Source organism: Anguilla rostrata, chromosome 7 (assembly GCF_018555375.3).
Source record: "Anguilla rostrata isolate EN2019 chromosome 7, ASM1855537v3, whole genome shotgun sequence".
Taxonomy (NCBI): domain Eukaryota; kingdom Metazoa; phylum Chordata; class Actinopteri; order Anguilliformes; family Anguillidae; genus Anguilla; species Anguilla rostrata.
This window is the reverse complement of record NC_057939.1, coordinates 43,836,972-43,863,754: the sequence shown is the minus strand read 5'-3', so window position 1 is coordinate 43,863,754 and position 26,783 is coordinate 43,836,972. Positions and strand designations below refer to the sequence as shown.

General features: G+C 47.0%; 2 protein-coding genes across 3 annotated transcripts; one reads left to right on the top strand and one right to left on the bottom strand.

Annotated features, from left to right (window-relative positions):
• The first annotated feature begins 4,371 nt into the window (after positions 1-4,371).
• washc4 (WASH complex subunit 4) lies at positions 4,372-20,275 on the top strand. Its single transcript, XM_064344533.1, has 33 exons — positions 4,372-4,530; positions 5,843-5,982; positions 6,146-6,199; positions 6,835-6,900; positions 7,276-7,321; positions 7,672-7,739; positions 7,955-8,037; positions 8,218-8,260; positions 8,458-8,561; positions 8,715-8,835; positions 8,982-9,105; positions 9,356-9,483; positions 9,562-9,722; positions 10,295-10,421; positions 10,625-10,750; positions 11,096-11,203; positions 11,288-11,434; positions 11,538-11,617; positions 11,878-11,983; positions 12,126-12,242; positions 12,370-12,538; positions 13,186-13,340; positions 13,587-13,661; positions 13,782-13,886; positions 14,423-14,557; positions 14,840-14,948; positions 15,042-15,108; positions 15,741-15,827; positions 16,008-16,155; positions 16,385-16,481; positions 16,843-17,039; positions 17,151-17,247; positions 17,367-20,275. Exons 1-33 carry the CDS (start codon positions 4,464-4,466, stop codon positions 17,432-17,434), a joined length of 3,525 nt encoding a protein of 1,174 aa, XP_064200603.1. The 5' UTR covers positions 4,372-4,463; the 3' UTR covers positions 17,435-20,275.
• On the bottom strand, positions 19,951-26,760 carry LOC135259794 (sorting and assembly machinery component 50 homolog A). Of its 2 annotated transcripts, none has more exons than XM_064344534.1 (15): positions 26,572-26,760; positions 26,089-26,199; positions 25,598-25,699; positions 25,238-25,325; positions 24,849-24,955; positions 24,345-24,475; positions 23,627-23,714; positions 23,178-23,306; positions 22,996-23,067; positions 22,778-22,864; positions 22,339-22,409; positions 22,020-22,086; positions 21,768-21,924; positions 21,318-21,459; positions 19,951-20,690 (listed from the first exon to the last, which is right to left on the bottom strand). In XM_064344534.1, the coding sequence occupies exons 1-15, from the start codon at positions 26,590-26,592 to the stop codon at positions 20,645-20,647; spliced, it is 1,419 nt and encodes a 472-aa protein (XP_064200604.1). In that variant the 5' UTR covers positions 26,593-26,760; the 3' UTR covers positions 19,951-20,644. The 2 variants fall into 2 exon arrangements, with proteins under 2 accessions (XP_064200604.1, XP_064200605.1); XM_064344535.1 differs by having other exon boundaries at positions 21,768-21,914; positions 22,019-22,086; positions 26,572-26,759.
• Positions 26,761-26,783: the final 23 nt, after the last annotated feature.

The window sequence follows — 26,783 nt, the reverse complement described above, 5'->3', positions numbered from 1 at the left end:
TTCGGGCTATAATTCAGACACACACACACTCCAAGATTCTTGAATGTGCACACACACACACAAACGTACACACACAGACACAGAGACACACACATACACAAATCTGGTGGCACAGTTACAGCACAGGTTACCATCAGCCACATCAGCTGACATTTTAAATTAAGGCATTCATTTATACGCGGACTTTTGTAAATTATTGAATTAAACATTAAATTGACAGTGGCTTCCTTTTTCTGCATCTTGAATTCAAAATAGTTCAACAAATAAAAACAGCAACATGGTAAGAGCATACTGCTTCCCACCTCACAGTAAATATACTGTTTTAGCATCTTTAGCTGCTTTAGGATCTCAGTATATATGAAGAGATATTTATGTTTGCAGATAATGACGGAGGAGACGTGCTCGTCTAAACTGTCTGACAGCACACTCCCATTTCTGTAAGTGTTGTTGTTAAGCAGTTGCACAAACTTAATGATCCTAATCACCTAAAATGCCGAAACCATAAGTGAATCCTATACTTAGAAACGGTTGTTGTAATTGAACCGGCCTCACCAGCAGTTGAGGAACTTACCTCAGTTAAAGTTTCAGATGCAAAAAATGCAAAATGAAGATGCACTCTTTCGGTGTATGAAATTATCCTGGGTTTGTCTCGGTGTGGAAATCTGTGGCGATGCATCATATTACCAGTGCGTAAACAATCTATTTACGCATTCGGTCAACAGTACTTGTGGTGGGCAGACACGGCAGCCTTGTGCATATAGACATGTTTGTTTCTTCACTTTTTGTTGACAAAGTTAGGGACATTAAGACCATGATTGTTCCCTCCGCTACCGCACCCTCTGTTAATTATCCATTGCAGTCCGCAGTTTTGGACCGCTTCTCTCACCTATCACTTTCCATGATCTCACTAACACAGCCCATCCGGTGTGTTCCTCATTTAGGCCCCTGGATATCCTATCCACTTCTTTTCTCAACCGCATATTGAATTCCACTGGTCCTTGGTTAGCGGCTAAAAGCAACAATTCCCTTGCGCTCCCTAAGAACTACAGACCCATTTCCAAATTGCCATTCATTTCTAAAATCATCGAGAAGGTGATTACTGAACACTTGCTTCATGTTCTGGAAACACAATATTTTTAATAAATTCCAGTCTGGCTTCTGTCAGAAGCATTGCACTGAATCAGCACTCCACAGGATGTCAGATGATACATCATGCTGTGCAGATGCAAGGGAGTGCACAGTTTTGGTGCTGTTTGATCTCAGTGCAGCTTTTAATACGATGGATCAGAGCATTCTCATTGAGGAGCTAAGGCAGAAGGTGGGCATTGCAGGAACAGTGTCTGCTGGTAGCCACTTATCATCTTCTCCACTCTTTCATATGATGTTCCACAGGGCTTAGTTCTTGGGGCTATTTTTTTTTGCTATTTATATTCTTCCACTTGGTCAAGTTATTAAAATATGTTTAAAATATGCCTCTTACCATTGTTAAGTGGAATATACTCAACTGTAGCCTACATCTTTTTTAAACCTCATAAGCTAGAGAGGATAGCTGTTTTGTAAGACTGTTTAGCTGTCATTACGAACTGGATGGCTAACCATGTTCTGCATTTCGACTGCAATAAAACTGATCCTCTAGTAACTGGCCCGGATGGCATGACAACTAGGTAAAACTGACCATGGCTCACTAGCTACTCATGTAAGATTTTTCTCGGGGAATTTAGGAGTGATATTTGATCAGTATACGAGACTTGATCAGCATGTAAAGACTCTGATGTTTCTAAATTACAGTCTGTTGTCTCTCGTCATGAACTTGAATCAGTAATACATGCCTTTGTTTCACCCAGATTGGATTATTGCAACTCTTTTTTCATCTGTCTCAGCAAATCAGCTCTGGGGAAACTGCAGCTGGTCCTAAATGCTGCAGCAAGATCCTTCCGTTGCACTATCCATAGAGCTCACATTTCTCCTTTGTTGGCCTCTCTGTACTGCACAACGGTGATGTAAGATAGATTTAAAATGTTATTAATCAATTTCAAGGCACTCCATGATCTAGTTCCCCTTTATATTTTTGAACTTTTGTCCCCTCATCTCTTAGGTAATCTGACCAGGGTTTACTGGCTATCCCTAGGACAAAACTTAAAACATGGACTGATTGAGCATTTGCTTCTGTAGCTCCTAGGTTTCGGAATAGTTTCCCCCTGGACATTAGATTGGTAAGCGCTGTGGACTGTTCTAAACAGCGTTCGAAAACCTTTTTGTACAGACATGCATTTCATTGACGCCCTTGTGTAGCTTGTTGTTGTATTGTGAGAGTCCTAATGGGTTTGTGTTGATTGTTGAAGTACCTTGCAATGCTTTCTCTGGAGAGGTGCTATATTTTAAATGGACATGTATAAGCCTACACACTTAGACATGTGTGCTATCATAGACATATGTTTGCTCATAGACTGGTATGCACTCTATGGCTGCACTTTGCTGAAACAAGCGGAGTCTTTGTCTCTCGTGGCCCTGATCGAGTCGACTTGCACGGATTTAACGGGATCCCCGTATAAACCATGCCAACATACCTTTTTTAAAGAAACATTTATTTCTAGCATAGTTGTGTGGTCACCAGCAGTGCTTCCCAATTAATTTGACATTTCAGGATGTGACCGTCACTTTCCGAAGGAAAAACAGCTACTTTTCTGAACGCTGCCCTGTACAGAAACGCATTTTAATATTGAGCCATTTTTTTACTGTGTCTGGAGGGGGCTTGTTGCATGAGGAAACCACATGCTGCATATCCCACAGAAATGTGACCTGACAAAAATTGAAGTCCGGGCTGTAAAAGGCCTACTGTAATGCAGTCTCATGACCAGAGATTATAAAAGAAACATATAGCCCATAGCCCATGGACTATTTATAGTATGAATACTGAATGTTTGCCATATTCATGCATCTCTTCTACAAATAAAGCGGGTAAAAGTACATGTAACTTGGATGATGAAGAAAATGGCACAATAGAGAAAACATACCACAGTCTCCAGACAAGCAATCAATCCACCAACCAATCAATTACTATATTTGTATAGCACCATATACAAACGTATACTAACAACAGGCAGTTTAAAGAGAGAATAAAAAGGTTTTTTAAAAGGGGGGGGGGGGGGGCGTATATATTATATCTTGTAAAAGTGGGTCAAGCCAAACTCTAGCAGCAGATGGGATTCAGAAAAGCACATCTCAGTAAAATCAAACATCCTGGAGAAAACAGACCAGCACTCACAAGGGTGACTCAGCTCATGTGATGGGAAGCTCTATGTATTGGTTGCAGAAAGCATGAAAGGCTAAACACAAGCAATTCAAGGACTCCTGAACACAGTATAAAATCGTCAGGGTTCCTGAGGCTTAAAAGAAGCCACCAGTGAAAGCATACTGCAGACCCTAGGACCAGCTCACTCCCAGTCTCTCACTGCTGGAATGTCTTAGCACCCAGGTACAGTATGTAAAAATATGAGCCCTGAAATAAACGTCTCTCAGCACATTCCTCACGTGAGCATCTACAGCACTAAATCGTGGGTCTCTAGCGCCATCCTGTGGTTCTTAAGTAAAAATGATCTGATTCGACAATGAGGTTTGCAGGATAAATGCTAATTTCATTAGCATCAAATTTGAAAACAAATGAAACTTCATAATACACCTGAAAAAAGCAAATGACAGTTTTAATTAAGTTGTAAAAAAGTAATTTGCTTTTTCACATGAATTTATATGTGACATTTTATTTTAAAGGGGGTTATATCAGTATAACAAAAGGCTTTGTCATACTGTTTAGTTGTGGTCATCTAGAGGCCTAGACTATACACTCAGAGAAAGTGTTCTTTGGCTTGTCTCCATAGGGGAACCCTTTTTAGTTCTTTATAAAACCCTTTACGGTAGGTGTTCCCATACAGAAACATTTTGTCTTACCAAGAACACTTGCACTAGATGGGGTCCGATCCTCTATAAACAGAAAAGCCATTTGGAACCTTTTCTTCTGATATAGTACAAGTTGAAATGGGAAAAGAGGACTGGCATTAGGTTCCAAACAAATAAGAAATGAAAATATATCAGAACGAAGTCACTGACTGGCTTCTATTAACTGCGGTCTGTCCAAAATATCCAAAAGTTTTCTGTCGTCAGTGGTGGCTGTTTTATTTATATCATGAATACAGTTTCTCCAGGAAAAATATGTTATTGCTGAAACGAAGATGTATGTCAATTATAAGTTAAAGCGGGTAACAAAAACATCAAAGTAACCGCTGAAAACAAGCACTTGAAGTTACGAAGCATCGCCCTGCGCCTTCTAAACTACATTTCCCATAATGATAAGACCTAGACGTGATAGATCATGAGGTAAGTCACGGGAGAGCCGCAGCTCCTCCGTTTCACTTTCTCTGGCTGCCAGTCCCACAGATAAGCGGCCTGACAGCGGTGTCGGGTTTGTTATGATGGCAGTGGAAGCTATTTCTTCTCCAGACTGGGAATTTGACCGATTTGACGATGGGTCGCAAAGTAAGATATTTTATATTTTATTATGGTGCGCTAATGAGGTATTTGACATGTTATTTAGTAAGCTGTACTTGTGCGGAAGTAGATAGTAGAAAGTAGCCCGATCCAAAAAACAAGCTTGTTAGCTAGCTATCGATAATGTTTCTGATTGAATCATACCGCTGTCTAGCAGCAGCAAACAAGTTAGCTGCTCCATCAGCTTAGAACAGTCATCTTGTGTCGTTTTACATCGCATGGGTGGGTTGTTAATGGTCACAGATACTCTAGCTATAATAACTTGGAGCTGTGTGCAAGCTGTCTACTCTGTGCCTGCAGTGAACCATTGTCCCTGAGCAGCCAGCTAACGATAGCTAGCTGGGTAAAAAGCTCAAGCTACGAAGTTGGCCCGGCTGAGCGCAATAAATATTTATTTGGTGCGCTTGGTCACGTCTGGAATCGATCTGTCGCGATTGTCGCAGTGCTTTATTGTGGACGGGTGTCTATAGCTTAGTGGCTGTATTATGTCCTCAAGCTGCTTGTAAAGTCATGCAGAATTAATTAGCTTACGAGCAAGGACGGTTGCTAGCCAGATCTTTTATTTTTGTGAGTAGACTTGAATTACATGCGCGCATAACCCGGTCTGAATGCTGAGTAGGCTAGCTGGTTAACAGACACACACACACACACACACACACACCGAACGCCATGTTTCACTTAGTGAAGTCAGACACAATCTTGCGAAAACACTGCGTCTGAATGGAGAAGACGTTCGTGGAATTGCAAAAGACTGTAGGTTGTTCGTGTTCATTTCAAACGGTCTGGCCCGCTTCTAGACTCTGTATCTGACAGGCTGTGTCTGTAAATGTGTTCAGCTGAAACGTCAGTGTAGGCGAAATCCTGCGGATTTTGATTGGTCCATTTCCATACTGTTCTTGCACAGCTAGAATAGCAAACAAAATTTGCAGACTCCTACTTCAAAAGACTCCCACAAGTAATATAACAATAGGTATTTCTCAGTAAATGGCTATCCATTTTGTAAAGTGTTTTTTCTGTTATTCACAATGGCATTCTGGATGTTGCCAAAATGATAGCCTAACCTGCTTGTGTTACACTCTCTTTCCCTCATAATATCTTACTAGTGTCATTCTAATGTTTAGTGCTGAAAAGGAACGTCTCGCATGTAGGATAAAATTTGTTAACAGGGCAGGTAGTAGCAGGTTTGGGCCTGTCGCCTGTTTTAGCCCTGTGGCATGTTTGTCGAGTAGCGTCTCACAGCCGTGTAACATGTTTTGAGTACCGTGTAGCCACTGAATCCCTGCTCTTCCCCTTTTCCCAGAGATCCACACGGAGGTGCAACTGAAGAATTATGGGAAGTTTCTGGAAGAGTACACGTCCCAGCTCCGTGGCATCGAGGACGCGCTCGATGACTCCATCGGAGACGTGTGGGACTTCACCCTGGACCCCATTGCTCTGAAGGTGCAATTTGACACCCCAAACGCCATACACCACAGCCCAAAAACTGCACTCCCCACCTTGCACTGCTTTGTGTGTGCGTGTGTGAGTGTGCGTGTGCATTTGTGTCAGTGCGCATCTCCTGTGAGACGCTCTCTTCAGTGTGTTTCTGCATCTGTCCCTTTAGCTTGTCCCCTATGAGCAGTCCTCACTCCTGGAGCTGATCAAAACAGACAACAAGGTAAGATACCTCTGCTGGGGACGTCTTCACCTGGCTCCCTTCTCTCCCCGTCCCCTTCTCCCCCACCCCCCCCCCCCCCGCCCTTTTCTCTCCTCGACCTTCTTCTCTCCTCGCCCATGCTGGTAGTCTAACATCATCCGTATTTATGCAATAACCTTAAGCAGCCTTTGATCAGACCATCTTGTGTGGTCATGTGATCGAGGCAGAAACCTTCAGGATAATCTTAGTCCAGGTTTAGCTTGACACACTGCTGGATAAACTCTAGACAAAGGATCTCAAATCCCTTCCTAGGAGCCACAGCACCTGCAGGTTTTGGATGATTCCTCCTATTTAGACCTTGGAAACGAGTTTTGTGGACTTTGTAACCAATCTCTAACTTAAATTCAGCGCTTCAGTGCCAAAACGCGCTGAAAATCTGCCGACGTTGACGCTCTGGGGCTTGAGTTTGACATGAATAACAAGCGTATGTGGGCTGAATATCCTGTTCCTGTCCTCAAGTGTGCTTATTCTTTTCTGTGACTGAATGCTGTCCAAACATTTTGACGAGTTTTCCAGAAGAGAGAAGTCAGCAGTCTGTTCTGCTTTCATGCTTTGTATGTTTTTTTTTTGGGTCTCTCTTTGTGGGTGTCCCTCAGGTCCTGAACAAAGTTATCACTGTCTTCGCCGCTCTCTGTAGCGAAATCAAAAAACTGAAATACGAGGTAAGAATTTCACCGTTTTTATTAAATCTCCTTTAGTGTGAACTCCCTGGCTGCCTGTGTTACGGTGCATTGTGGGATCATGTGAAGTCTGCATTGCCTTTAATAGTTCTCGCTTTTTTTTTGATGATAAAGTCATTAAAATAACAGCCAGACTGCAGCGTTTGGTTTAAGAATGCTTGAAGATATGGGGGTTAATGTGTTGCTTTAAGGATACTGGGAGACAGGTTTTTTTATCCTCTTGTTGCCTTTAGAAACACTAAAGATAAGCTGCTTCTTCTGTTGTTGTCTAGCTGTGGCTATTTTAAGATGATTGACGAGCTGTGTTTTATGGCAAAAATCCAACAAACTCTAATTGAATTTGCCCTCACTCTGCAGGCTGAAACTAAATTCTACAATGGTCTTCTGTACTATGGGGAAGGAGGTAAGCACAACTCATTCTTATACATTACAGGAAGATTTGAAGATGAAGGCATCCTAGCATTGATTTTACCTGAGATAGTTAATATTTATAAACTGGGCTAACATTTTTTCTGGTTAAATGATTTTGTATACAGTTCTTCTTGTGTGTACAGTGCAGAGTTGGAGTCAGTTCCTTTTCTGGGTTGGGGACCCCAGCTCTAGGAAATGAAAGGGAAAATGGCCACTAAATAGCCTTGCAGAGTTTTCCAGCCAATAGTAACTGACAGTGTGCAACATTTCCTTGGTGACCTGTGCCTGAGCGCTGTGATTGGTCCTCACTGTTCTGTGGCTGACAGGAAGTGTGTGTTTCAGTGTCGGACACCTCTGTGCTGGAGGGGGAGTCCCAGGTGCAGATGGGGCGCTTTATATCCTTCCTGCAGGTGAGTGGGTGTGTGTTTGTGCGTGTGCGTTTGTGCGTATGTGCATGTGTGCGTGTGTGTGTGTGAAAGACAGAGAGTGAGAGAGAGAGAGAAAGAGAGAGAGACACACACATGAGCATTAATCTCTGTGTTGTGTGTGTGTGTGTGCGTGTGTGCGCGTGTGTCTGAGAGACAGTGACATGAGCATTAATCTGTGTCTGTTGTTTATGTTGCAGGAGCTATCGTGCTTCGTGTCTCGCTGTTTCGAGGTTGTGGTGAACGTGATCCACCAGCTGGCCTCCCTCTACAACAGCAGCAAGTGAGAGAGCGTAACACGGTATCTAGTGTGTTGCAGGCCATAGCGTAGCACAGCGTACTGAGCGTAGCACAAGCGAGAACTTATTACATCGCCTGCGTAGCACGGACCAGAGCATAATGCAGCATCCCATAGCAGCACACAGTCACTTCTCTAAGTTCTGCTCTTTTTTTTCCCTTTAAGGGGCTCCACAAAAATCATCGAGTCATCTGGAGTTCACTTTCAGGTACAGTAACCCGAACGCAAACAAACAGTCTGAAGAGTGAATGTGATTCATCAGTTTGGCTGAAGATAAAGCATGAGCATTCCCACAATGCCACAGGAGAGCGAGCTTACGAAGAACAGCCCTTTTCAGTTTCCTTTATAGATGAATGAATGGATGGGTTATTTATACCGTACCCATAATGCCTCTCTCTTGTGCAGACGGTGTACGAGCAGCTGGGGGAGTTGCTGGTGGTGCTCATCACCCTGGATGAGATTATGGAGAACCACAGCACCCTGAAAGAGCACTGGAAGATGTACAAGAGGTGAGGCCTAGTATGGTCTGCACATGCATAACACATGCCCATAGGCACACGCATGTATACACATGTGCACAGTGACTGATGACCTGTACATACACACGCAAACATGCACACGCATGCCATGGGGAGTTGCTGAGCTCTCTGCTCGTTGCCTAGGTTACTCAAATCCGTACACCACAACCCCTCCAAGTTTGCAATCCCGGAGGACAAGCTGAAGCCGTTTGAGAAGCTTCTACTGAAACTGGAGGGGCAGCTGCTGGACGGCATGATCTTCCAGGTGACCTGTTACCTCACTTCCTGTCTGAGCTTTCTGGTGCCGCAGTATTTCTCAACTCCCTTCTTGCAAAATTAACGGTCATTGTGTGTGTGTGTGTGGAGAGAGACAAACCGCTGGCGTTTAACACCCCTGTCGTTACTGCTTAGGCATGTGTGGAGCAGAGGTTTGATAACCCAGGAGAGGGTGTCTCCGTGTCCAAAAACAGCGCTTTCGCGGAAGAGTTCGCCCTCAATATCCGGACAATCTTCACCAACGTGGAGTCCAAGCTCGGTATGTTGCTGTGGGTTTGTTTTCTTTATTAATTAAGTATCTGGGTCATCGGTGATATGTTGCGCTGCCCTTCCTGGGCGTGATGCTGTGCCCTGTGGGTGTGGCTGTGTACCCTGTGGGTGTGGCTCTGTGCCCTGTGGGCATGGCTTTGTGGGTGTGGCTCTGTGCCCTGTGGGCGTGGCTGTGTACTCTGTGGGTGTGGCTCTGTGCCCTGTGGGTGTGGCTCTGACTACCATGCTGTATGTTCCAGGTGAGCCGTCAGAGATCGATCAGAGGGATAAGTATGCTGGCGTCTGTGGGCTGTTCGTGCTTCATTTTCACATCTTCAGAGCCGTCGACAAGAAGCTGTACAAAGCCCTGCTGGACATCTGCAAGAAGGTGTGTGTGCGCGTGTGTGTTTGTCTGTGTGTGTGTCTGTGTGTGTGTGTGTGCACTGATCGCTCCCTCTCTCCGCAGGTCCCGGCTGTAACGCTCACTGCGAACATCATCTGGTTCTCCGACTCCTTCCTGATGACTAAAGTTCCGGCCGCAGCCAAACTGATGGACAAGAAGAGTCTGCAGAGCATCAAAGCTCAGAGAGAAGCTTTCCTGCAGCAGAAAGCACAGAGCCTGACCAAGTACGCACGTCTCTCCCTCTGTCGTCCTGTCGCTTTAATTCTGTCACTCTATCACTCTGTCTCCATCCCTCTGGCTCTCTATCACTATCACCCTATCTCTCTGCAACAGAAAACAGACTTTAAAAAAGTACATACATCTGTCACCCCTTCACTATCACTCTATTCTTCTATCACTATCAGTCCATTCCTCTACCACTCTGTTCCTCTATTCCCCTACAGCAGAAAGCTCTGATTCTCACAGTACACAATCCGCTCTTTTCTATCACTATCACTCTTCCCTCTTCACTCTATCACCTACCTCTGTCTTGTCACTCTGTTTTTATACATCTTTCACAGCTAAAAGCACGATTCTCCAATACGCCTCTCTATGCTCATCATCTATCACTCTTCTCTTGTCCTCTGTCTCTGTCTCTATCCCTCCATCAGTCTGTCCCTCTATCACCCTGTCTGGCTGAAAAGCACAGTTAAGTAGCTGTGCTAATGTTATCATAGGACAGTTTATGGAATACGTATGGAAGTGGAGGACATGCCTTTTTATGACACTTCTTGTTTCCCGTCATGCTCTTGTGTAGGGATGTGCAGTCCTACTATGTGTTTGTCACTTCGTGGATGATGAAGATGGAGTCAATTCTGTCCAAAGAGCAACGGAGCGACAAGTTCGCCGAAGATCTGAGCAGCAGATGCGGTGTGTTTGTGCAGGTAATGATGTTCAGGTGTCTCTGTGTACAGGTAATGATGTTCAGGTGTGTCTGTGCAAGTTCAGGTGTGTCTGCGTGTAAGTAATGATCATATTCAGGTGTGTCTGTGTACAGGAAGTGATGATTACATTCAATGATGTTGAATGTGAGTGGGAGGAAGTATTCATTACTGGGATAAATAATGGTGATGTAACTCTCCTACAGGGCATTCTGTACGCATATGGAATCGGCATCATCATCAGAACCACCATGAACCTGTACATGTCCACCCAGAAGCCCATGACCAAGACCACGGTGAAGGCCCTGTGCAGGCTGGTGGAGCTGCTCAAGGTACAGGGGAAAGGCCCATGGAAAGTTTTCACTGTTTCACTGCAGTGCTGTGGTGCTCCTGCAACATTGGTGTTCAGTTATGGTGTTTGTGTTCAGTTAGTGTTTAGGGACAGTGCTGGTGTTCAGTTACAGTGTTGGTGCTAAGTAACAGTGTTCAGTAATAGTATTCAGTAACTGTGTTCAGTAATGGTGCTGGTGTTCAGTAACTGTGTTCAGTAATGGTGCTGGTGTTCAGTAACTGTGTTCAGTAACAGTGTTCAGTAATGGTGCTGGTGTTCAGTAATAGTATTCAGTAACAGTGTTCAGTAGTGGTGTTGGTGTTCAGTAACGGTGTCGGTGCTCCAGGCGGTCGAGCACACGTTCCACAGGCGCTCCATGGTGGTCGCTGACTCCGTGTCCCACATCAGCCAGCAGCTGCAGTCCCAGGCGCTCGCCTCCATCGCCACGGCCAAGGTGAGTGACACAGCGCCCTCTGCTGCCCCCTGCTGGACGGGCTGGTAGGACGCGCGCGGTAACCACGGTAACTGCGTCCCGCAGAAACGAGTGATCTCGGACAAGAAGTACAGCGAGCAGCGGCTGGACGTGCTGTCGGCGCTGGTGCTGGCGGAGAACGCTCTGAACGGCCCGAGCACGTGGGAACGGCGGCTGGTGGTGTCGCTCGCTCTCAGCGTGGGAACCCAGATGGTACGAGAGAGTGTGTGTGTGTGTGTGTGTGTATGTGTGTAATCTGTGTGTGTGTGTATGTGTGTATAATCTGTGTAATCTGTGTGTTCTCTGTTTCCTGTAGAAAACATTTAAGGATGAGGAGCTGCTGCCCCTGCAGCTGGTTTTGAAGAAACTGGACCTGATCAGTGAGCTGAGAGAGAGGTAAAATATATAACACACACACACACACACACACACACACAGATTACATACACAGACAGAAACACATACACACCAATCTTTCTGGTATTCAGGGTGAAAGTTCAGTGTTGAGGGTAGATGTTTCTGGTGTTCAGGGTGAAGGTTCAGTGTTGAGGGTAGATGTTTCTGGTGTTCAGGGTGAAGGTTCAGTGTTGAGGGTAGATGTTTCTGGTGTTCAGGGTGAAGGTTCAGTGTTGAGGGTAGATGTTTCTGGTGTTCAGGGTGAAGGTTCAGTGTGACTGCAGTTTCCTGTATTGGCACCGCGCGGTCTTCCCCATCTACCTGGACGATGTCTACGACAGCGCGGTGGACGCAGCGCGGCTTCACGTGAGTCCACTTGCCATCGTACTCCCAAATCAGCATTTCATTGGCTGTTTTTTTCTCTCCACCTCACTGATTGGCTTGTGTACTTTCTCCTCCACTCTGATTGGCTGGCACCCGATCTCCTACTACCCTGATTGGTTCTCAGTACATGTTCAGTGCTCTGAGAGACTGCGTCCCCACCATGCTGCACGCCAGACACCTGGAGTCATGTGACCAGCTGCTTGAGAGCTATGACACGGAGACCATGCAGGTGTTTAAGGAGGTGAGCGAGAGACGGGGAGTGCAAGAGGGAAAGAGGGATTTATTTTACTCTCAAATTTTAAACTCCCACTTAAGTTGAACGAATCAATTTAATTTGCTCCCCTGCTCTCTCCCTCTGTCTCTCTCAGCACCTCCTGGATAAGCTGTGTAAGGAGATAGAGAAAGACCTCCGTCTGTCCGTCCACACACACCTCAAACTGGACGACAGGAACCCCTTTAAGGTGGGGATGAAGGACCTGGCTCACCTGTTCTCCCTCAAACCCATCCGCTTCTTCAACCGCTTCATCGACATCAAAGGTGAGCCACACCCCCTGTACCTGTCTCAAACTCTCTCTGCCACACCCCTTTACCTGTCCCACACTCTCTCTGCCACACCCCTTTACCTGTCCCACACTCTCTCTGCCACACCCCTTTACCTGTCCCAAACTCTCTCTGCCACACCCCTGTACCTGTCTCAAACTCTCTCTGCCACACCCCTTTACCTGTCCCACACTCTCTCTGCCACACCCCTTTACCTGTCCCACACTCTCTCTGCCACACCCCTTGACATGTCCCAACTCTCTCTGCCACACCCCTTTCTGTCTCAACTCTCTCTGCCACACCCCTTTACCTGTCCCACACTCTCTCTGCCACCCCTTTACCTGTGACCCACACTCTTCTGCCACCCCTGTACCTGCCAACCTCTCTCTGCCACACCACCTGCTAACCTCTGCATACCGACCACTCTCCTGCCACACCCCTTTGCATGTCTCACACTCTCTCTGCCACACCCTTGTACCTGTCTCAAACTCTCTCTGCCACACCCCTTTACCTGTCCCACACTCTCTCTGCCACACCCCTTTACCTGTCCCACACTCTCTCTGCCACACCCCTTTGCATGTCTCACACTCTCTCTGCCACACCCTTGTACCTGTCTCACACTCTCTCTGTCTGTTCTCCTGCAGCCTATGTGACACACTACCTGGATAAGACCTTCTATAACCTGACCACGGTGGCGCTGCACGACTGGGCCACCTACAGCGAGATGAGAAACCTGGCAACCCAGCGCTACGGCCTGCTGATGACCGAAGCGCACCTGCCCAGCCAGACCCTGGAACAGGTGGGTGTGCATGTGTGTGTGTGCGTCAGAGAGCGTGAGATCACGTGAGTGCTTGAGAGTGTGAGAGTGTGAGTGCTTGAGAGCGTAAGAGTATGAGTGCTTTAGTGCTTTAGTGCTTTAGTGTGTGAGTGTGTGAGTGTGTGTGAGAGAGTAAATATGTTTTACATTTGAGTGATAGTGTGAGAGTGTGTCCACATTTGGGTTAAGTACATATTTGAAACATGTTCTGCATGTTTTCCTCCTCAGGGTCTGGATGTTCTCGAGATCATGAGGAACATCCACGTGTTTGTCTCACGTTACCTGTACAACCTGAACAACCAGGTGAGCCTCCTGTCTGCAACCCCCCCCCCCCCACCCCTGATCTGGGTTTAAGAGAGGACACTAAAGTCCCCCCTGCCCTCCCCAAGCTAGGGCCTCTGAATCTCCTTTCTGCTTCTCCAGATCTTCATTGAGAGGACCAGCAACAACAAGCACCTGAACACCATCAACATCCGCCACATCGCCAACTCCATCCGGACCCACGGCACGGGCATCATGAACACCACGGTGAGGAGGGGGGCGCGCTGGTATATTAACACTTGGAGACAATGATGATGATGATGATGATGATGATGGTGATGAAGACGGTACCACTATAAAATACAGTGAATAATAACAACATCAAGAGAAACAACAGAGAGATGGTGATGATGGTAAAACGCACCCCCCCTCCCCTGCATAAATAGGCTACAGCTCAAAAAGTATGTCCATAAAAATGTACCAAATGTAAAAAGGCAACACACAGTTAAAATCAAAATGAAATAATTTTAATAAAATAAAAGTCTTAAAAGATGGAACAGATCCTTACCTCTCCTATTTTCATGTGGAAGACTTCCTGAGAGCATACTTGTCCAGAGGCCTTCAAAGAAAGCAGTGTCTGGAGTTTAATTAGTCTCTTAATTAACATCTAGCCGGTCTGACACATTTAGACAAAGGAAATGGCGCTGATAATTTTTTAATCGCTCACATTTAATGTGGAATGAGCGCGTCAGATTTGTTATCGGTGTTGAATGTGACCGCTTCCCTGTCTGATTCGCCCACAGGTGAATTTTACCTACCAGTTCCTACGGAAGAAGTTCTACATCTTCAGCCAGTTCATGTACGACGAACACATCAAGTCCCGTCTGATCAAGGACATTCGCTTCTTCAGGGAGACCAAAGACCAGTCTGATCAGAAGGTGGGAGACATGGCCCCCGCATCACCCGCTCCTTCTTCCCCCCCCCAAACAATTTCTATTTCATCACTAACCTTCTTGCTTGGAGATCCAACTCAGATTCCCATTAACCAGCAGCTTACAATGGTTCTTCCTTGACAAAAACAAAGTTGCAGTCACAGAGAGGTGTGCAATAGCTGCTGTCCTAAATGCATGATGGGTAACACTGGGGCCAGGCCCCATCACAGAATCCAGACTGAGCTCCTGCTTTTTGCTGCCCCTGGTGGCCATGATGTGTTTGTGCAGTACCCTTTTGAGCGGGCGGAGAAGTTCAATCGCGGGATCAGGAAGCTGGGAATCACCCCCGATGGACAGAGCTACCTGGACCAGTTCAGACAGCTCATCAGTCAGATAGGTGAGACGTCACCGTGGCAACGCATCACTGTGCAGCTGCGTGACTGCACTACATTACTACTGATAACCTGACTGAGCTTCCTCCTCCTCACAGGTAATGCTATGGGCTACGTGCGCATGATCCGCTCTGGAGGCCTCCACTGCTGCAGCAGCGCCATCAGGTGAGAGGGAAGGTTCCAGAATCGGCCTGTACTGCTCTGCCTGCCAGTGGCTCAGTGTTAGAGTTACCATACCCGCAGCTGGGAGAATGCTGCTAGCCCAGTGTTAGAGTTACCATACCCACAGCTGGGAGAGGGCTGCTAGCCCAGTGTTAGAGTTACCATACCCACAGCTGGGAGAGGGCTGCTAGCCCAGTGTTAGAGTTACCATACCCGCAGCTGGGAGAATGCTGCTAGTCCAGTGTTAGAGTTACCGTACCCACAGCTGGGAGAATGCTGCTAGCCCAGTGTTAGAGTTACCATACCCACAGCTGGGAGAATGCTGCTAGCCAGTGTAGAGTTACCGTACCACAGCTGGAGAGGTGCTAGCCCAGTGTTAGAGTTACCGACCACAGCTGGAGAGGCTGCTAGCCCAGTGTTAGAGTTACCATACCCACAGCTGGGAGAGGGCTGCTAGCCCAGTGTTAGAGTTACCTTACCCACAGCTGGGAGAGGGCTGCTAGCCCAGTGTTAGAGTTACCATACCCACAGCTGGGAGAGGCCTGCTAGCCCAGTGTTAGAGTTACCTTACCCACCGCTGGGAGAGGGCTGCTGGTGTTTCACTGCTTAACAGTCAGATAATCGTTGTTCTCCAGGTTTGTTCCGGATCTCGAGGACATTGTGAACTTTGAGGAGCTGGTGAAGGAGGAGGGGCTCTCGGAGGAGACGCAGAAAGCTGCCAGGTGGACGCCTTGCCTGTGACCTCACGTGTGACCTCACCGGTTACTTCACCTGTGACTTTGATGTTTCAGTTAAACATGAAAGTGTGATATATTGTACTACTTTAGTGGGCTCTAACTGTAAGATTAAATACAGGTGAATTAACGCAGTGTCTTGTCTGTCTGCGTATGTGTATGTTCCAGCGTGCTGGACTCGGTCCTGGGTGATCTGACCAGTAACTCGGCAGAGGGGACGGAGTACTTTAAGATGCTGGTGGGCGTGTTCGCTCAGGAGTTCCGCAGTGTTAAAAATATGCACCTCAGGAACTTCTACATGATCGTGCCTCCACTGGTGAGTCAGTCTTACTTCCCATCTGTGTGGAGTCAGCTAGCCCTCTATAGCGCTGTAAAAAAACTCTCCCTATCTCTCTGAGTCTGCCTCTGTCTGTCTGTTTGTTTGTCAGGGATTTTTCACTTGCAGTAATTGTATTCATTTTTGTTGATTGCGCTCCTGTGTTGAGGCTTTGTAGTGTCTGAGAGGCTACCTAACACCAGTGCTGTTCTCTCTCTCTGGCCTCCAGACGGTGAATTTCGTGGAGCACTCCATCGGCTGCAAGGAGAAACTCAACAAGAAGAACAAAGGAGGGGCTGCCTTCACTGACGATGGCTTTGCTATGGGTGAGCAGAGCACAGGGTTGCACGGTACACGATGTAGCAGACTAGAGTACAGCGGGGTATGGGTAGGTATAGCATAGTATAGCGTGGTATAACAGAGTAGAGCAATGTATAGAAAAGTATAGCAGGGGAACATGGGTGAGTATAGCTGAGCATAGAACAGTATTGCTGAGTATAATGCTTTGCTATGGATGGGTGGTACCATGCATATGGTGTGTGTGTACCTGATAATGCAGTTAGCCATATATGTTGCACATGTGATGTGTTTGTTTATTAATGTACCTGTGCCTATATTAACTTATACATGTATACCTGTGTGTGCATTAACGTATGCGTGTGTGCTAATGTACATATGTGTGTACAGGTGTGGCCTACATTCTGAAGCTGCTCGATCAATACCAGGAGTTTGACTCGCTGCACTGGTTCCAGTCGGTCAGGGATAAGTACCGGAAGGAGCTGAGCGCGGTGACTAAAGAGCAGAATGTTCAGGCCTCGGGCCAGGATGAGAAGCTGCTGCAAACCATGAACCTCACCCAAAAGAGGCTTGACATCTACCTGCAGGTAATCATGGGAAATGTAGTCAACCGGGGCTGTTCTTCACCTGCAGGTAATCATGGGTAATGTAGTTAAACAGGTGGATGATGTTTAAGGCTGTTTGTATTTCTCTTGCAGGAGTTTGAGCTGCTGTATTTCTCCCTGAGCAGCGCACGCATCTTCTTCAGAGCCGACAAAACGGCTGCAGAAGAGAACCAGGAGAGGAAGGACAGAGGTGAGACGCGCGGACACACACACACACACACATACACACACACTGACCCAGTGTAAAGCAAACTGAATTCATGTACAAGTAACACACCCTTTTCTTCGTTGGCTGTGCTTGTTTTTCAGAAGAGGCGTACAAATCGGGCAGCAGTAACCCCTCCGGTGATCCTGCCTCAGACCCCGCCCCCAAGTGAGAGGTGGGGGTGTGGCTAACCCTAGGCATCTCACGGATATTCACACCTCGCGGAGAGCCTGTACTGGAGCAGCGCTTCCCACACACCTGTTCTCGGAGAGGGAAGAGGGAGAGAGAGAGAGAGAAAAGAAGAGGAGAAAGAGAGAGAGAGAGGGAGGAGGAGGCGGCAAGGGAGAATATAGAGAGTGAGAGGGAGGAAAGGAGAGGAGAGGGGGGAAGAGGATAAAGACTGGACTGCAGGTGGTGGGACAGAGTAGTGTGATCAGGAAGCAAAGGATGTTGGGTAATCCTACCCCTTCTCTCTCGGACTGGTCTGTTTCAGGACCTGAACAGGGCCAGGCTTCCTGAATCCTAGTTCCATCATTAGAGTCTTCTGGTTCTGGTTCTGGATCCACCTTCACATTACGTTAGCAGAATGTGCATCTGCCGGCCCGGGTCTTGTTCTCTGCTCCTAATAAAACTCCTGCTCCGTTCACACACCTCTCCTTCATCATTACACCGCCCACCCCCCCGCCCACAAACACACACACAGCACAGGATGACCAGGAGTGTTCGTCTGAGGGACTGCAGTTTTGTCTTTTTATCACTTCCTTTTCTTGCTCGAATGAACCGAAGGACGTTGGCAGCCGCTCAGTTGCGCGCAAAAGCGCTTCGCAGCTACAACCCTGCTTTTGCAGCTTAGTGAACTCGACAGAGAACGCTGCTGAAAATGGTTAACATTGGCTTGTCTCCTCGTAACAGCGCATTGTGGATTTCCCTAACGTAACCTAATGTACGCAGCTGTGGGATTGTGCCATCTTCCTGCAGTCACAAATACTCACGGTTGCAAGAATTGATTGCTGTGGCAATTTGATTGGAATTTTGAACAGATTTTAATTATTTTATTTTTTGATTGGGTGGTACTGATATGTCATCATCAGTGTCCCTCCCCCTTATATGAAGTATAACCTGAGTATGTCTTGTCTTGTTTTGTCTTGTATTTGTCTTGTTTTAGGACATGGACAATGACCGTTGATCTTGTAACGCGAATCTAAAGAGCAAGGAACAGTGAGAGCTAAAGAAACAGTCTCCTCTCTGATCACGAAATTGCATTTAGTCCACGGACAAAAAAAAAATCCTTCCGGTTTATTCCGCTGTGTTCTCCAGTCTCGCGTTTGAGTCGGAGTGCTCAGTCCGGCTCAGTCTGACCGTTTTCTGATCCCGTTTTCACTGCAACTTTTTACCGTTTCTGTTGCATCAAATGCGTTCTGTCGTTTTTACTATCCTTACGTCTGATCGATGGCTGTGTACCACATTGAAATTTGTCTTGCACGTCGATGCCTTTCTGTCCTTATTAAAAATCTGCGCCTTTTAATTGTACCCTACAAAGTTCAGTGTAGTGCCTTGTTTACAATGGCAAACTTTCGTTATGTTTCTGCGCGTCCAATTTCCTTTGTACAATGGTTTTTTTTCTTTTCTGATTCAAAAGCCTGTAACTCTGCTGTGTTTAACACTCCGACATTCCCATTTTGATTGGTTACTTGAGCAACAGACAGGAAAACGTGTGGCCGGGCAGCTTACTGAGAGGGAGTGGCCAGGGTAGAGCAGGGGAATTCCCCTTCCTGCAGAGGGAAACCGACTTCCTCCACCGGGATGGTTTCTCTCTTTTTCTCTACATTTATGGCACATGCCAGTTTTTTTGTTTTTGTTGATTTTTTAAAAACCTTTGTACAGAAAATTGCATTTGTTTATATTAATCGTGTGCATTAAATCACAGCATCTTTGTGACATACTGGATGTTAATAAAAAAGAACCAATATTTCAATCATAAATGCAGCAGGCGTAAGGGTTGAGTTAATCTGGGTTTGGTTTCGAGTGTGAATGGCGGTTTGTGAGGAGACCATAATCCTTGATCCCATATCAGCAGAAACCAGAAGTGCTGAGACACGGTGTGCCAAACTGGGTAACAGACCCTACAGACAAACCAGATGGGCAACTACTGCCTTCCTTCTTCTAGTATAGGGGGATCAGGGGGGTGTTTCACAAAGCAGGATTATCAAGACCGCTGGATAACTGCACTGAGTAAAACCTGGAACAGCTCCTTTTACTTCAATCCATGTTCCAGATTTGGAAGGGTTCCAGGTTTTACTCAGTGCAGTTATGCAGCCAACTCTGTAATCCTGCTTCATGAAACAGGGCCCAGGTTGTCAACGTGTTATTTTGTTTATACTAAACATTGGAACCAAAAATGGGAGGTTTTGGGATTTAACTGCAGTGAGACTGATCTTTGACTGTTCAGAACAAAAATATTAAATATCTGATAGGTTTGAAGAGTCACTGACTAGGTGGCATGAAGACAATGTGCTACACTGGGAACCTGCCAGGGGTCATGGACCCCATGCAAATACATGACACCAGGCCACTTAAGGAAACCGATGTCACCCTGTCAATCCAAACATTTTTGGGCCCGGTCCAGCCTGGGGCCCCTCAAATCCTTACCACTTTTTCCTGGGTAAACTGAACAGTGAGACCAGGAGAAACAATTAACGTTTTTATTTCTGTGCATCAGAGTTCAGACGACATTTAAACATGACTTCTAAGGGCACTGATGGTGGGGTTTCCACCCCTGACCTCCAGGGGCTGCAGTCCAAATGCGAGGCCCTGACCTGCTTCTCTCCGTTTGGTACCAAATACACTGATCCTGGATCAGCCACAATGGGTAGAAAATACTGAGCTCCTTTCTAGTTAGTGCCAATGACTGACCCTGAATCAGTCCGTCTAAGTGCAATACACCAGACCTGGTTCAAATACACATTTTAATTACTTTAACTCTTGAGATGCTGGCAAAAAAAAAAAAATTAAACCCTCCAGTCCTGCAGATCCCTGAGAATTTCCAGCAAAACAACTTACTGACCAAAATGTACAATCATATTGAAAACAGATGTTTCTTCTTAAAATAGTCAGTAATCTGCAGAAAGTATTTAATGAAATTGCCCCAGGTCTGGAAACCAAACCCTAACCTCATTTCTTGTATTACAAAAGAGTGTAAATGACAAGTGGGCGGAGCTCTGTCTATGCTACCTGGACTGCGGGGCCCCTGGGGGCCAGGTGTTTCTTGGGGCCCCTCTGGGAGGCCTACACTCGGTACAGCACACAAGTGCCAAAAAAAAAAAATGTTCCCCCTTGCACTTTCCCATGATGCTTTGCTGTAGGGTCTAGGGAGCAGGCGACATCACAGGAAGCGGATTCCTGCTCCGAACTGGACTCCATCGCATATTCTGTAGGGAGAAGGAAAAATCGAAATCAGACCAGATCTGAAAAAAAACGTTCCATTGCCTGCAGGAGGGCTAGTGAGTAGGTGAGCAGCTGTGGGTGGAGCCAAGGAAAAAGGAATCAGGTGTGGGTGGAGCAAAGAAAAATGGAATCAGGTGTGGGAGGAACCAAGGAAAAAGGAATCAGTTGTGCAGCTGTGGGCGGAGCAAAGATGGGGATCTCAGGTGTGAGCAAGCTAAGGTGATGTGGCTCAGGTGAGCAGCTGTGAGCAGATCCCAGGCGGGGAGAGTATTTCCATTTGCACAGGTGTGGACAGAGCTAAGGTGAGGCGGTGATCTCAGGTGTGGACCGAGCTAAGGTGAGGCGTGTTCTCAGATGCGCAGGTGTGGACAGAGCTAAGGTAAATGGTAAACGGACTGCATTTATATAGCGCTTTTATCCAAAGCGCTTTACAATTGATGCCTCTCATTCACCAGAGCAGTTGGGGGTTAAGTGTCTTGCTCAGGGACACTTCGACACGCCCGGGGCGGGGATCGAACCGGCAACCCTCCGACTGCCAGACAACCGCTCTTACCTCCTGAGCTATGTCGCCCCTATAGGTGAGTGAGGCAGTGATCTCAGGTGTGTGGTACCTGTCTCCGCTCTGCACTCCCATGGGAACGCAGTAGTTGAGCTCCAGCCGGGCGATGTTCCCCAGGCGCAGTACGATGCCCACTCCATACGACCAGCGGATGCACTCCGCCAGCTTCTGCAGGTGAGCCCGCGGCCCGTCACCTGGAGAGAACGCACACATGCTCACTGTGCTATGCTGTATGCTCGCTGCGTTCACCATGTTAAACTCAATGGGAGTATTGTGTATAGGGTCCTAAAGGGATCACAGCCATCACTCTGAGAGTCCAACACAGGTCAGATTGCACAGGTACACAGGTAGCCATGGTTTCATAGATGGACTGTACATAGATAGAGAAGATTACACAGGCTATGAACATATGTACCACAGTTGAGGTCGATAGATACGTTACGTCAAATTGTACAGGTATGCACCACAGTTGAGGTTGCACAGGCATTTCACAGGTGCGTACCGTAGTTAAGGTTGCACAGGTTCCCGGCGTTGAGGAAGAAGTGCGTCCGGAAGAGGTCCCCGAATCCCCCGCGGCCTGGACGGAAGGGCAGGGGGGTGTACAGGTGAACCCCGCCTGCCCAGTAGGCCTCCCCACCCAGGTAATCACCTGGAACACCAATGGTGAAAGGTCACAGGTCAACACCGTTTCGGTCTTTGTGGGGGTAATTCTGGTGTGTGGAGAATGCAGACTGGACCGGGGGAGCGGCTCACCTTCACTCTGGGGGCCGATGCTGTACATGCTGAAGCCCCTCACACTGGTGGGACCCCCCAGGTAGAACCTGAGATATTACACATGATATCAGAGTCGCTCTAGCGAGGCCAGAGTCTACAGTGATACACAAAGTCAGAAAATGGAAGCCATGATACATTTCACAGCGAGAATCTAGACTCCAGCTAAGGTAATTTACAGCCAAGCATTGTATCCATATATAGAACCTTCTAACATTCCACACGACATTCTGACCAGCAGTATTCTAGCTGTGACACGCCCACGGAGAGCAGTGCGCTGGAAGGTGACCGTGGAAACGTACCTGTCGGCGATGCTGGCAGGGTTGTCTCCGATAGGCATGAGCACGCCCCCCCACAGAGATGCCGAGAGGACCTGAAATGCACACGCCACTCTGTCAGCGCAGGTGAGCAGCTGGACAGACACACAGCACTGCCAGCGCACGATGGAACTACCACTCAGTTCAGGTGACCAGCTGTACTGGTTACAGCACTCAGTACAGGTGACCAGTTGTACTGGTTACAGTATACGGCGAGTACAGAAGACCTGTTGCACTGATTACAGTACTCAGTGAGTACAGCTGACCAGTTGTACTTGGACAGTACTCAGTGCATACAGCTAACCTATTGTACTGATTAGAGTACTCAGAGTACCCAGTATACCAGCGTCTGACGCTCAGTGTCACTGCCTCAGCCTCTCCCTGCCCAGTTTGCGTTTCCCCCCACAGGGAAGAGCCGACTCACCGAATCCCAGAAGAGGCGCCTGTTGAGCTGGATCTCAAAGTCCTCCTTCAGGAAGCTGACGTCACCGCCGCTGTAGCCTGCCAGCTCCTGTCAAACCAGGGAACGACAGCCCGGTTCAGCTAGAGCCCGGCACTATAAAACGTGATCGATTCAGGCCACACGCGCAATACGCACGCACGCACACACACACACACGCGCATACCCGCACAAACACCTACCTGGTTGATCTTCAGTAAGGCACCTTTCCTCGGTAGGATAGCGGAGTTCCTGGTGTCAATGACCATGGCATGCTGGGGAGGGGGGGGGAAAAGGAGGAGAGAGAATGAGTGGATCTCACCTGCGCCTGGAACAACGGCTGCCCGCAGGAGCCGCTGCAGGGAGAGAGGAGGGGCTTCCTTACCGAGAGGGAGGACTTAAGGGAGTGGCCACTCTCCTCTCTGATGGCGAAGGAGGCGGTACGGGCCAGGCAGGCCAGCTCCCTCCACACCCCCTCCCACTTCAGCGTGTGATTGCTCTTCCACACTGGGAACTGCAGGAGAGGGGACAACACTGCAGAGTCAACACCGAATCTCAACACCAGGCATTGACACTCACCACCGACACCAACTGTCAACAGCAACTAGCACTGCTTCGCATTCAGCAATAAAGATCCACACGTACAATCACCAAACACATCGGCCCGAACGCACATACACATTCTGTATCACGGACAGTAGCAATGATGAATGGTAATATTGGCATCCCTGTGATCTCAGCAGTGATGACTTTAATACTGGCCATCAGTCATTGGCCCATGCTGGGGTGTGTGTGTGCGTGTGTGTGGGGGGGAGGGGGTGTTAGGCTGCTTACGTTGAATTCTGTAGAGACGCCACGGTCGGTCTCTCTCAGCGAGCTCCAGGGAAACTGTCCCGTGACTTTGTACAAGTTTACAGAGAAACTGCAAAAATAAATAAATAAAAATAAATCCCACATCAGTGTCACGCATCAGCCATGTTCATGCTTATCCTTGGGGAGCAGCAGGGTTTGGGCTTTTCAAAAAATTCTGCCACCAATTCAGACCCAAAGATCCAGCTGAGACATTACCCGTGTGATCAGCTGCCTTAACTGATCAGCCGACTGCTAAGTAACAGCAAAATCCAGCAGCAGACTGCAGCTCTCCAGGACAAGACTGAATACCTCTCACTTATAGTCAATAATAATCATACAGGAAAATATAATGAAAGGCACTGTGTGAGTGGCTTGCGTGCACATGTGTATTATTGTGTGTGTGCATGCATGCATGTGTGTGTGTTTGTATGTGTATGTACGTGTATAAAGTATAAGTGGTAATGAGCACAAAAAGGAAATGTGAGATGGGAGAGTGTGTCAGGGTTTGTTCCCATCTTTTCCTGGAGAAAACTGTAGTTTGTGTTTACTTTTTTTTTTTATTTATTTATTTTTTTTAACTGCGAAGCCACACAGTGTGGAAACTCTGCAGTTTTAGACTAGAACTGTAAGCGCCTTTGTGCGTTTATATTTGGATAGGTCACAGCAGGGAGTGGCTCTGGGTTCTGGGCTCCTGCCGTACTTGCGGTCGAAGTTTCCAGGCTGAGGTTTGAAGAGGGACAGGCCGTAGGACGTCTCTTTGGTTCCGTACGAGAACTGGAAGGTGAGCTTTTCCGCACGCCCAAGAAAGTTTGGCAGCTTAATGCCCAGCACCTACGGTACAGGTAAACCACACACCTGAGTCACCTGACCTACTTATAACCAATGTACAACTGAGTGCTGCTTTGACACACAGATCAATGTGCTTTTTCAATGGGTCAAAAGCTCTCCAGTTGGTCACAGCACAGATCCTCTACACTCACCAGATAATCAACTCCTGCAATATACAGGAGTTTCCGGTTAGTAATGGGAAATTGCCACAGTACAGGCCACGCCCCTCAATGACTATCAATATGGTTGACCAGAATGGAATGTTTTTGCTCCAACAGCAGGGAGACACAGCTTTCAGTATTAAGAGTACAGAGCAGAGCATCTGGTGGGTGTACAAAATCTGTGGTCATGGGCACTTAAATAGAAGAGTTCTCACCATGCTTCCTTCATTATTCCCAACCATTGTGTTGTAGCTTCCCGTCATCCTTCTTAGTTCGGTCACTTCAAACGTGACATCAAGCCCATTGGGCAGAGCGTCATTTCCTGTGCATGAAAGCGGATGTCTGAAATCGTTCATGACAAACCAGGCATTCTTAATCAAACCTTCCAATATCGATTTTATCCATGTAATATCAGTTAAACCAGAAAATCTCAACCACTCCAGGCAATATCAATTGAACCAGGCCTTCTCAACCATTTAAACTGTATTCAAATACTAACTTCAGCCACACGAATGCCTCTTACACACAAAGAACAGGTTTTCATGCCAGGCTAAGTATATGCTCATTTTTACACCCCGTGGGGTTGCTGTGTACTGCTGGCTACCTTGAGAGGTGTCGATGAGGACTTCCACCTGTCTGAAAATGCCCAGCCGTAGCAGCTTAGCCCGAGCCTCGTGTGATTTCTTCATGACCTGCAAGGTAGATGCACATCCCTGACACAAATATCCACAATTTCTGTACACACAAGAGCCCGTTCACACAATGCACTGTCACCAGGCACTGACATACAAACGTCAGTAACCTTTCAACAAAGCTGAACAACCGACAGTGTTACTGGGTATTTTCCGATGCAGCTTTGGTCCATTGACCAAAACATTGCAGCTTTTCTTGCTGAGATAAAAGTTATTTTAAAGCGATGCTTGATACAACTGTAAACTTTTCTCTGAAGGTGAAAGATACTTACATCTATGAGGTTTTTGGCAGCGAAGACTTCTGCGATTTCATAACCCAGGATATCCTCTTTAGTTCTTCCCAGTCCGTCTATATGAACACGTTGGACTACAACCTAAATAAGAAAAAACATACCGTATATTTTCAAACAGCTTAATCCAGGAGTTAATGCTGTTGCTAGAGTTTGAGCTATACAATATTTGATCACCTCTGGTGAGCATGCTGTGGGTGTAACCAGCAATAACGAGTGACGTATTTAAGAATCGGTGTCACTCTGCTCGAAACCGCCAGTAGCCTACTAGTAATAGCACTCTGCAGCTAGATGTTCAGTACACCACCATCTCAGTTTATGACAGTTCGCTAATGTTCTCATCTTTAACGAGACTCTGTGGCCACAGTTAAAGAAAAATAATGAATATAGCCACACACTTTCGTGCCCTTATGCAGTATCATTCCAACAAAAGCACATTTAGTAAGCCAAATCTTTGAAAACATGGTACTCACATCTTTGTTTTCAAGAACTTCTTGCTTTGACTCCGGTTCCACCTCCACCATGTCAACATCATCAGCTTGCACCCCAAGGTCAGGTCCTTGCATTGGAAGGGGGTCGAGACTCTGAACCGTCAGAAGAAATACCGATCAGTGCACTGCTGGCCATTAACCAACCCCTGGCTAACTTAGCTAACTAGCACTGCAACATTCTCGAGAACCATGGCTAAATAACGTTGCAGATCTTGTTACAGCTTTAATTATTTATCCAGCACGGTCGCTGCATTGAAAGGTTACATATAATGTGATTATTTGTTCTGCAATATGCCATATTTAAATTCATTTTTTGCCGTTCTGAACACTCTAGCTTAATGTTGACAGGTCTAAGTCTTAACGTTAGCAAGCTAGCTACGGCCTACTCGTGTCCATAGCACATAGCAAAGCGATCAGAGGTCATGCACAGTAGTTTCACCCTTCAGTTACAGCACGTGGATTTACCCTGGCGTGGACAGTCCCCATGTTAGATTCTCGATTTTAAAAAATATGTTCCTTTGAAGATGTTTGCACGATATTTACTGCAATTCAGGTGGTAAAGCAATAGACACTATTTAGCACTTAAAGACGACCCATCCGTGTAAGACGCCATGACACCTCCAACCCCCTCCCTCCAGCGCGCCGATTGGCCAGGGCGCTGCCCGCTGTCACTTTAT

Excerpts from the sequence above, each read along its gene's own strand:
- LOC135259794 (XM_064344534.1), bottom strand. The coding sequence starts at position 26,592 with ATGGGGACTGTCCACGCCAGG. Across the intron at positions 23,715-24,344 it reads CCTGGAAACTTCGACCGCAA|TTTCTCTGTAAACTTGTACA; the intron begins GTACGGCAGGAG and ends TTATTTTTGCAG. Across the intron at positions 22,410-22,777 it reads GGCGCCTCTTCTGGGATTCG|GTCCTCTCGGCATCTCTGTG; the intron begins GTGAGTCGGCTC and ends TGTGCATTTCAG.
- washc4 (XM_064344533.1), top strand. The coding sequence starts at position 4,464 with ATGATGGCAGTGGAAGCTATTTCTTCTCCAGACTGGGAATTTGACCGA. Across the intron at positions 6,200-6,834 it reads TGATCAAAACAGACAACAAG|GTCCTGAACAAAGTTATCAC; the intron begins GTAAGATACCTC and ends GGTGTCCCTCAG. Across the intron at positions 9,484-9,561 it reads TGCTGGACATCTGCAAGAAG|GTCCCGGCTGTAACGCTCAC; the intron begins GTGTGTGTGCGC and ends CTCTCTCCGCAG.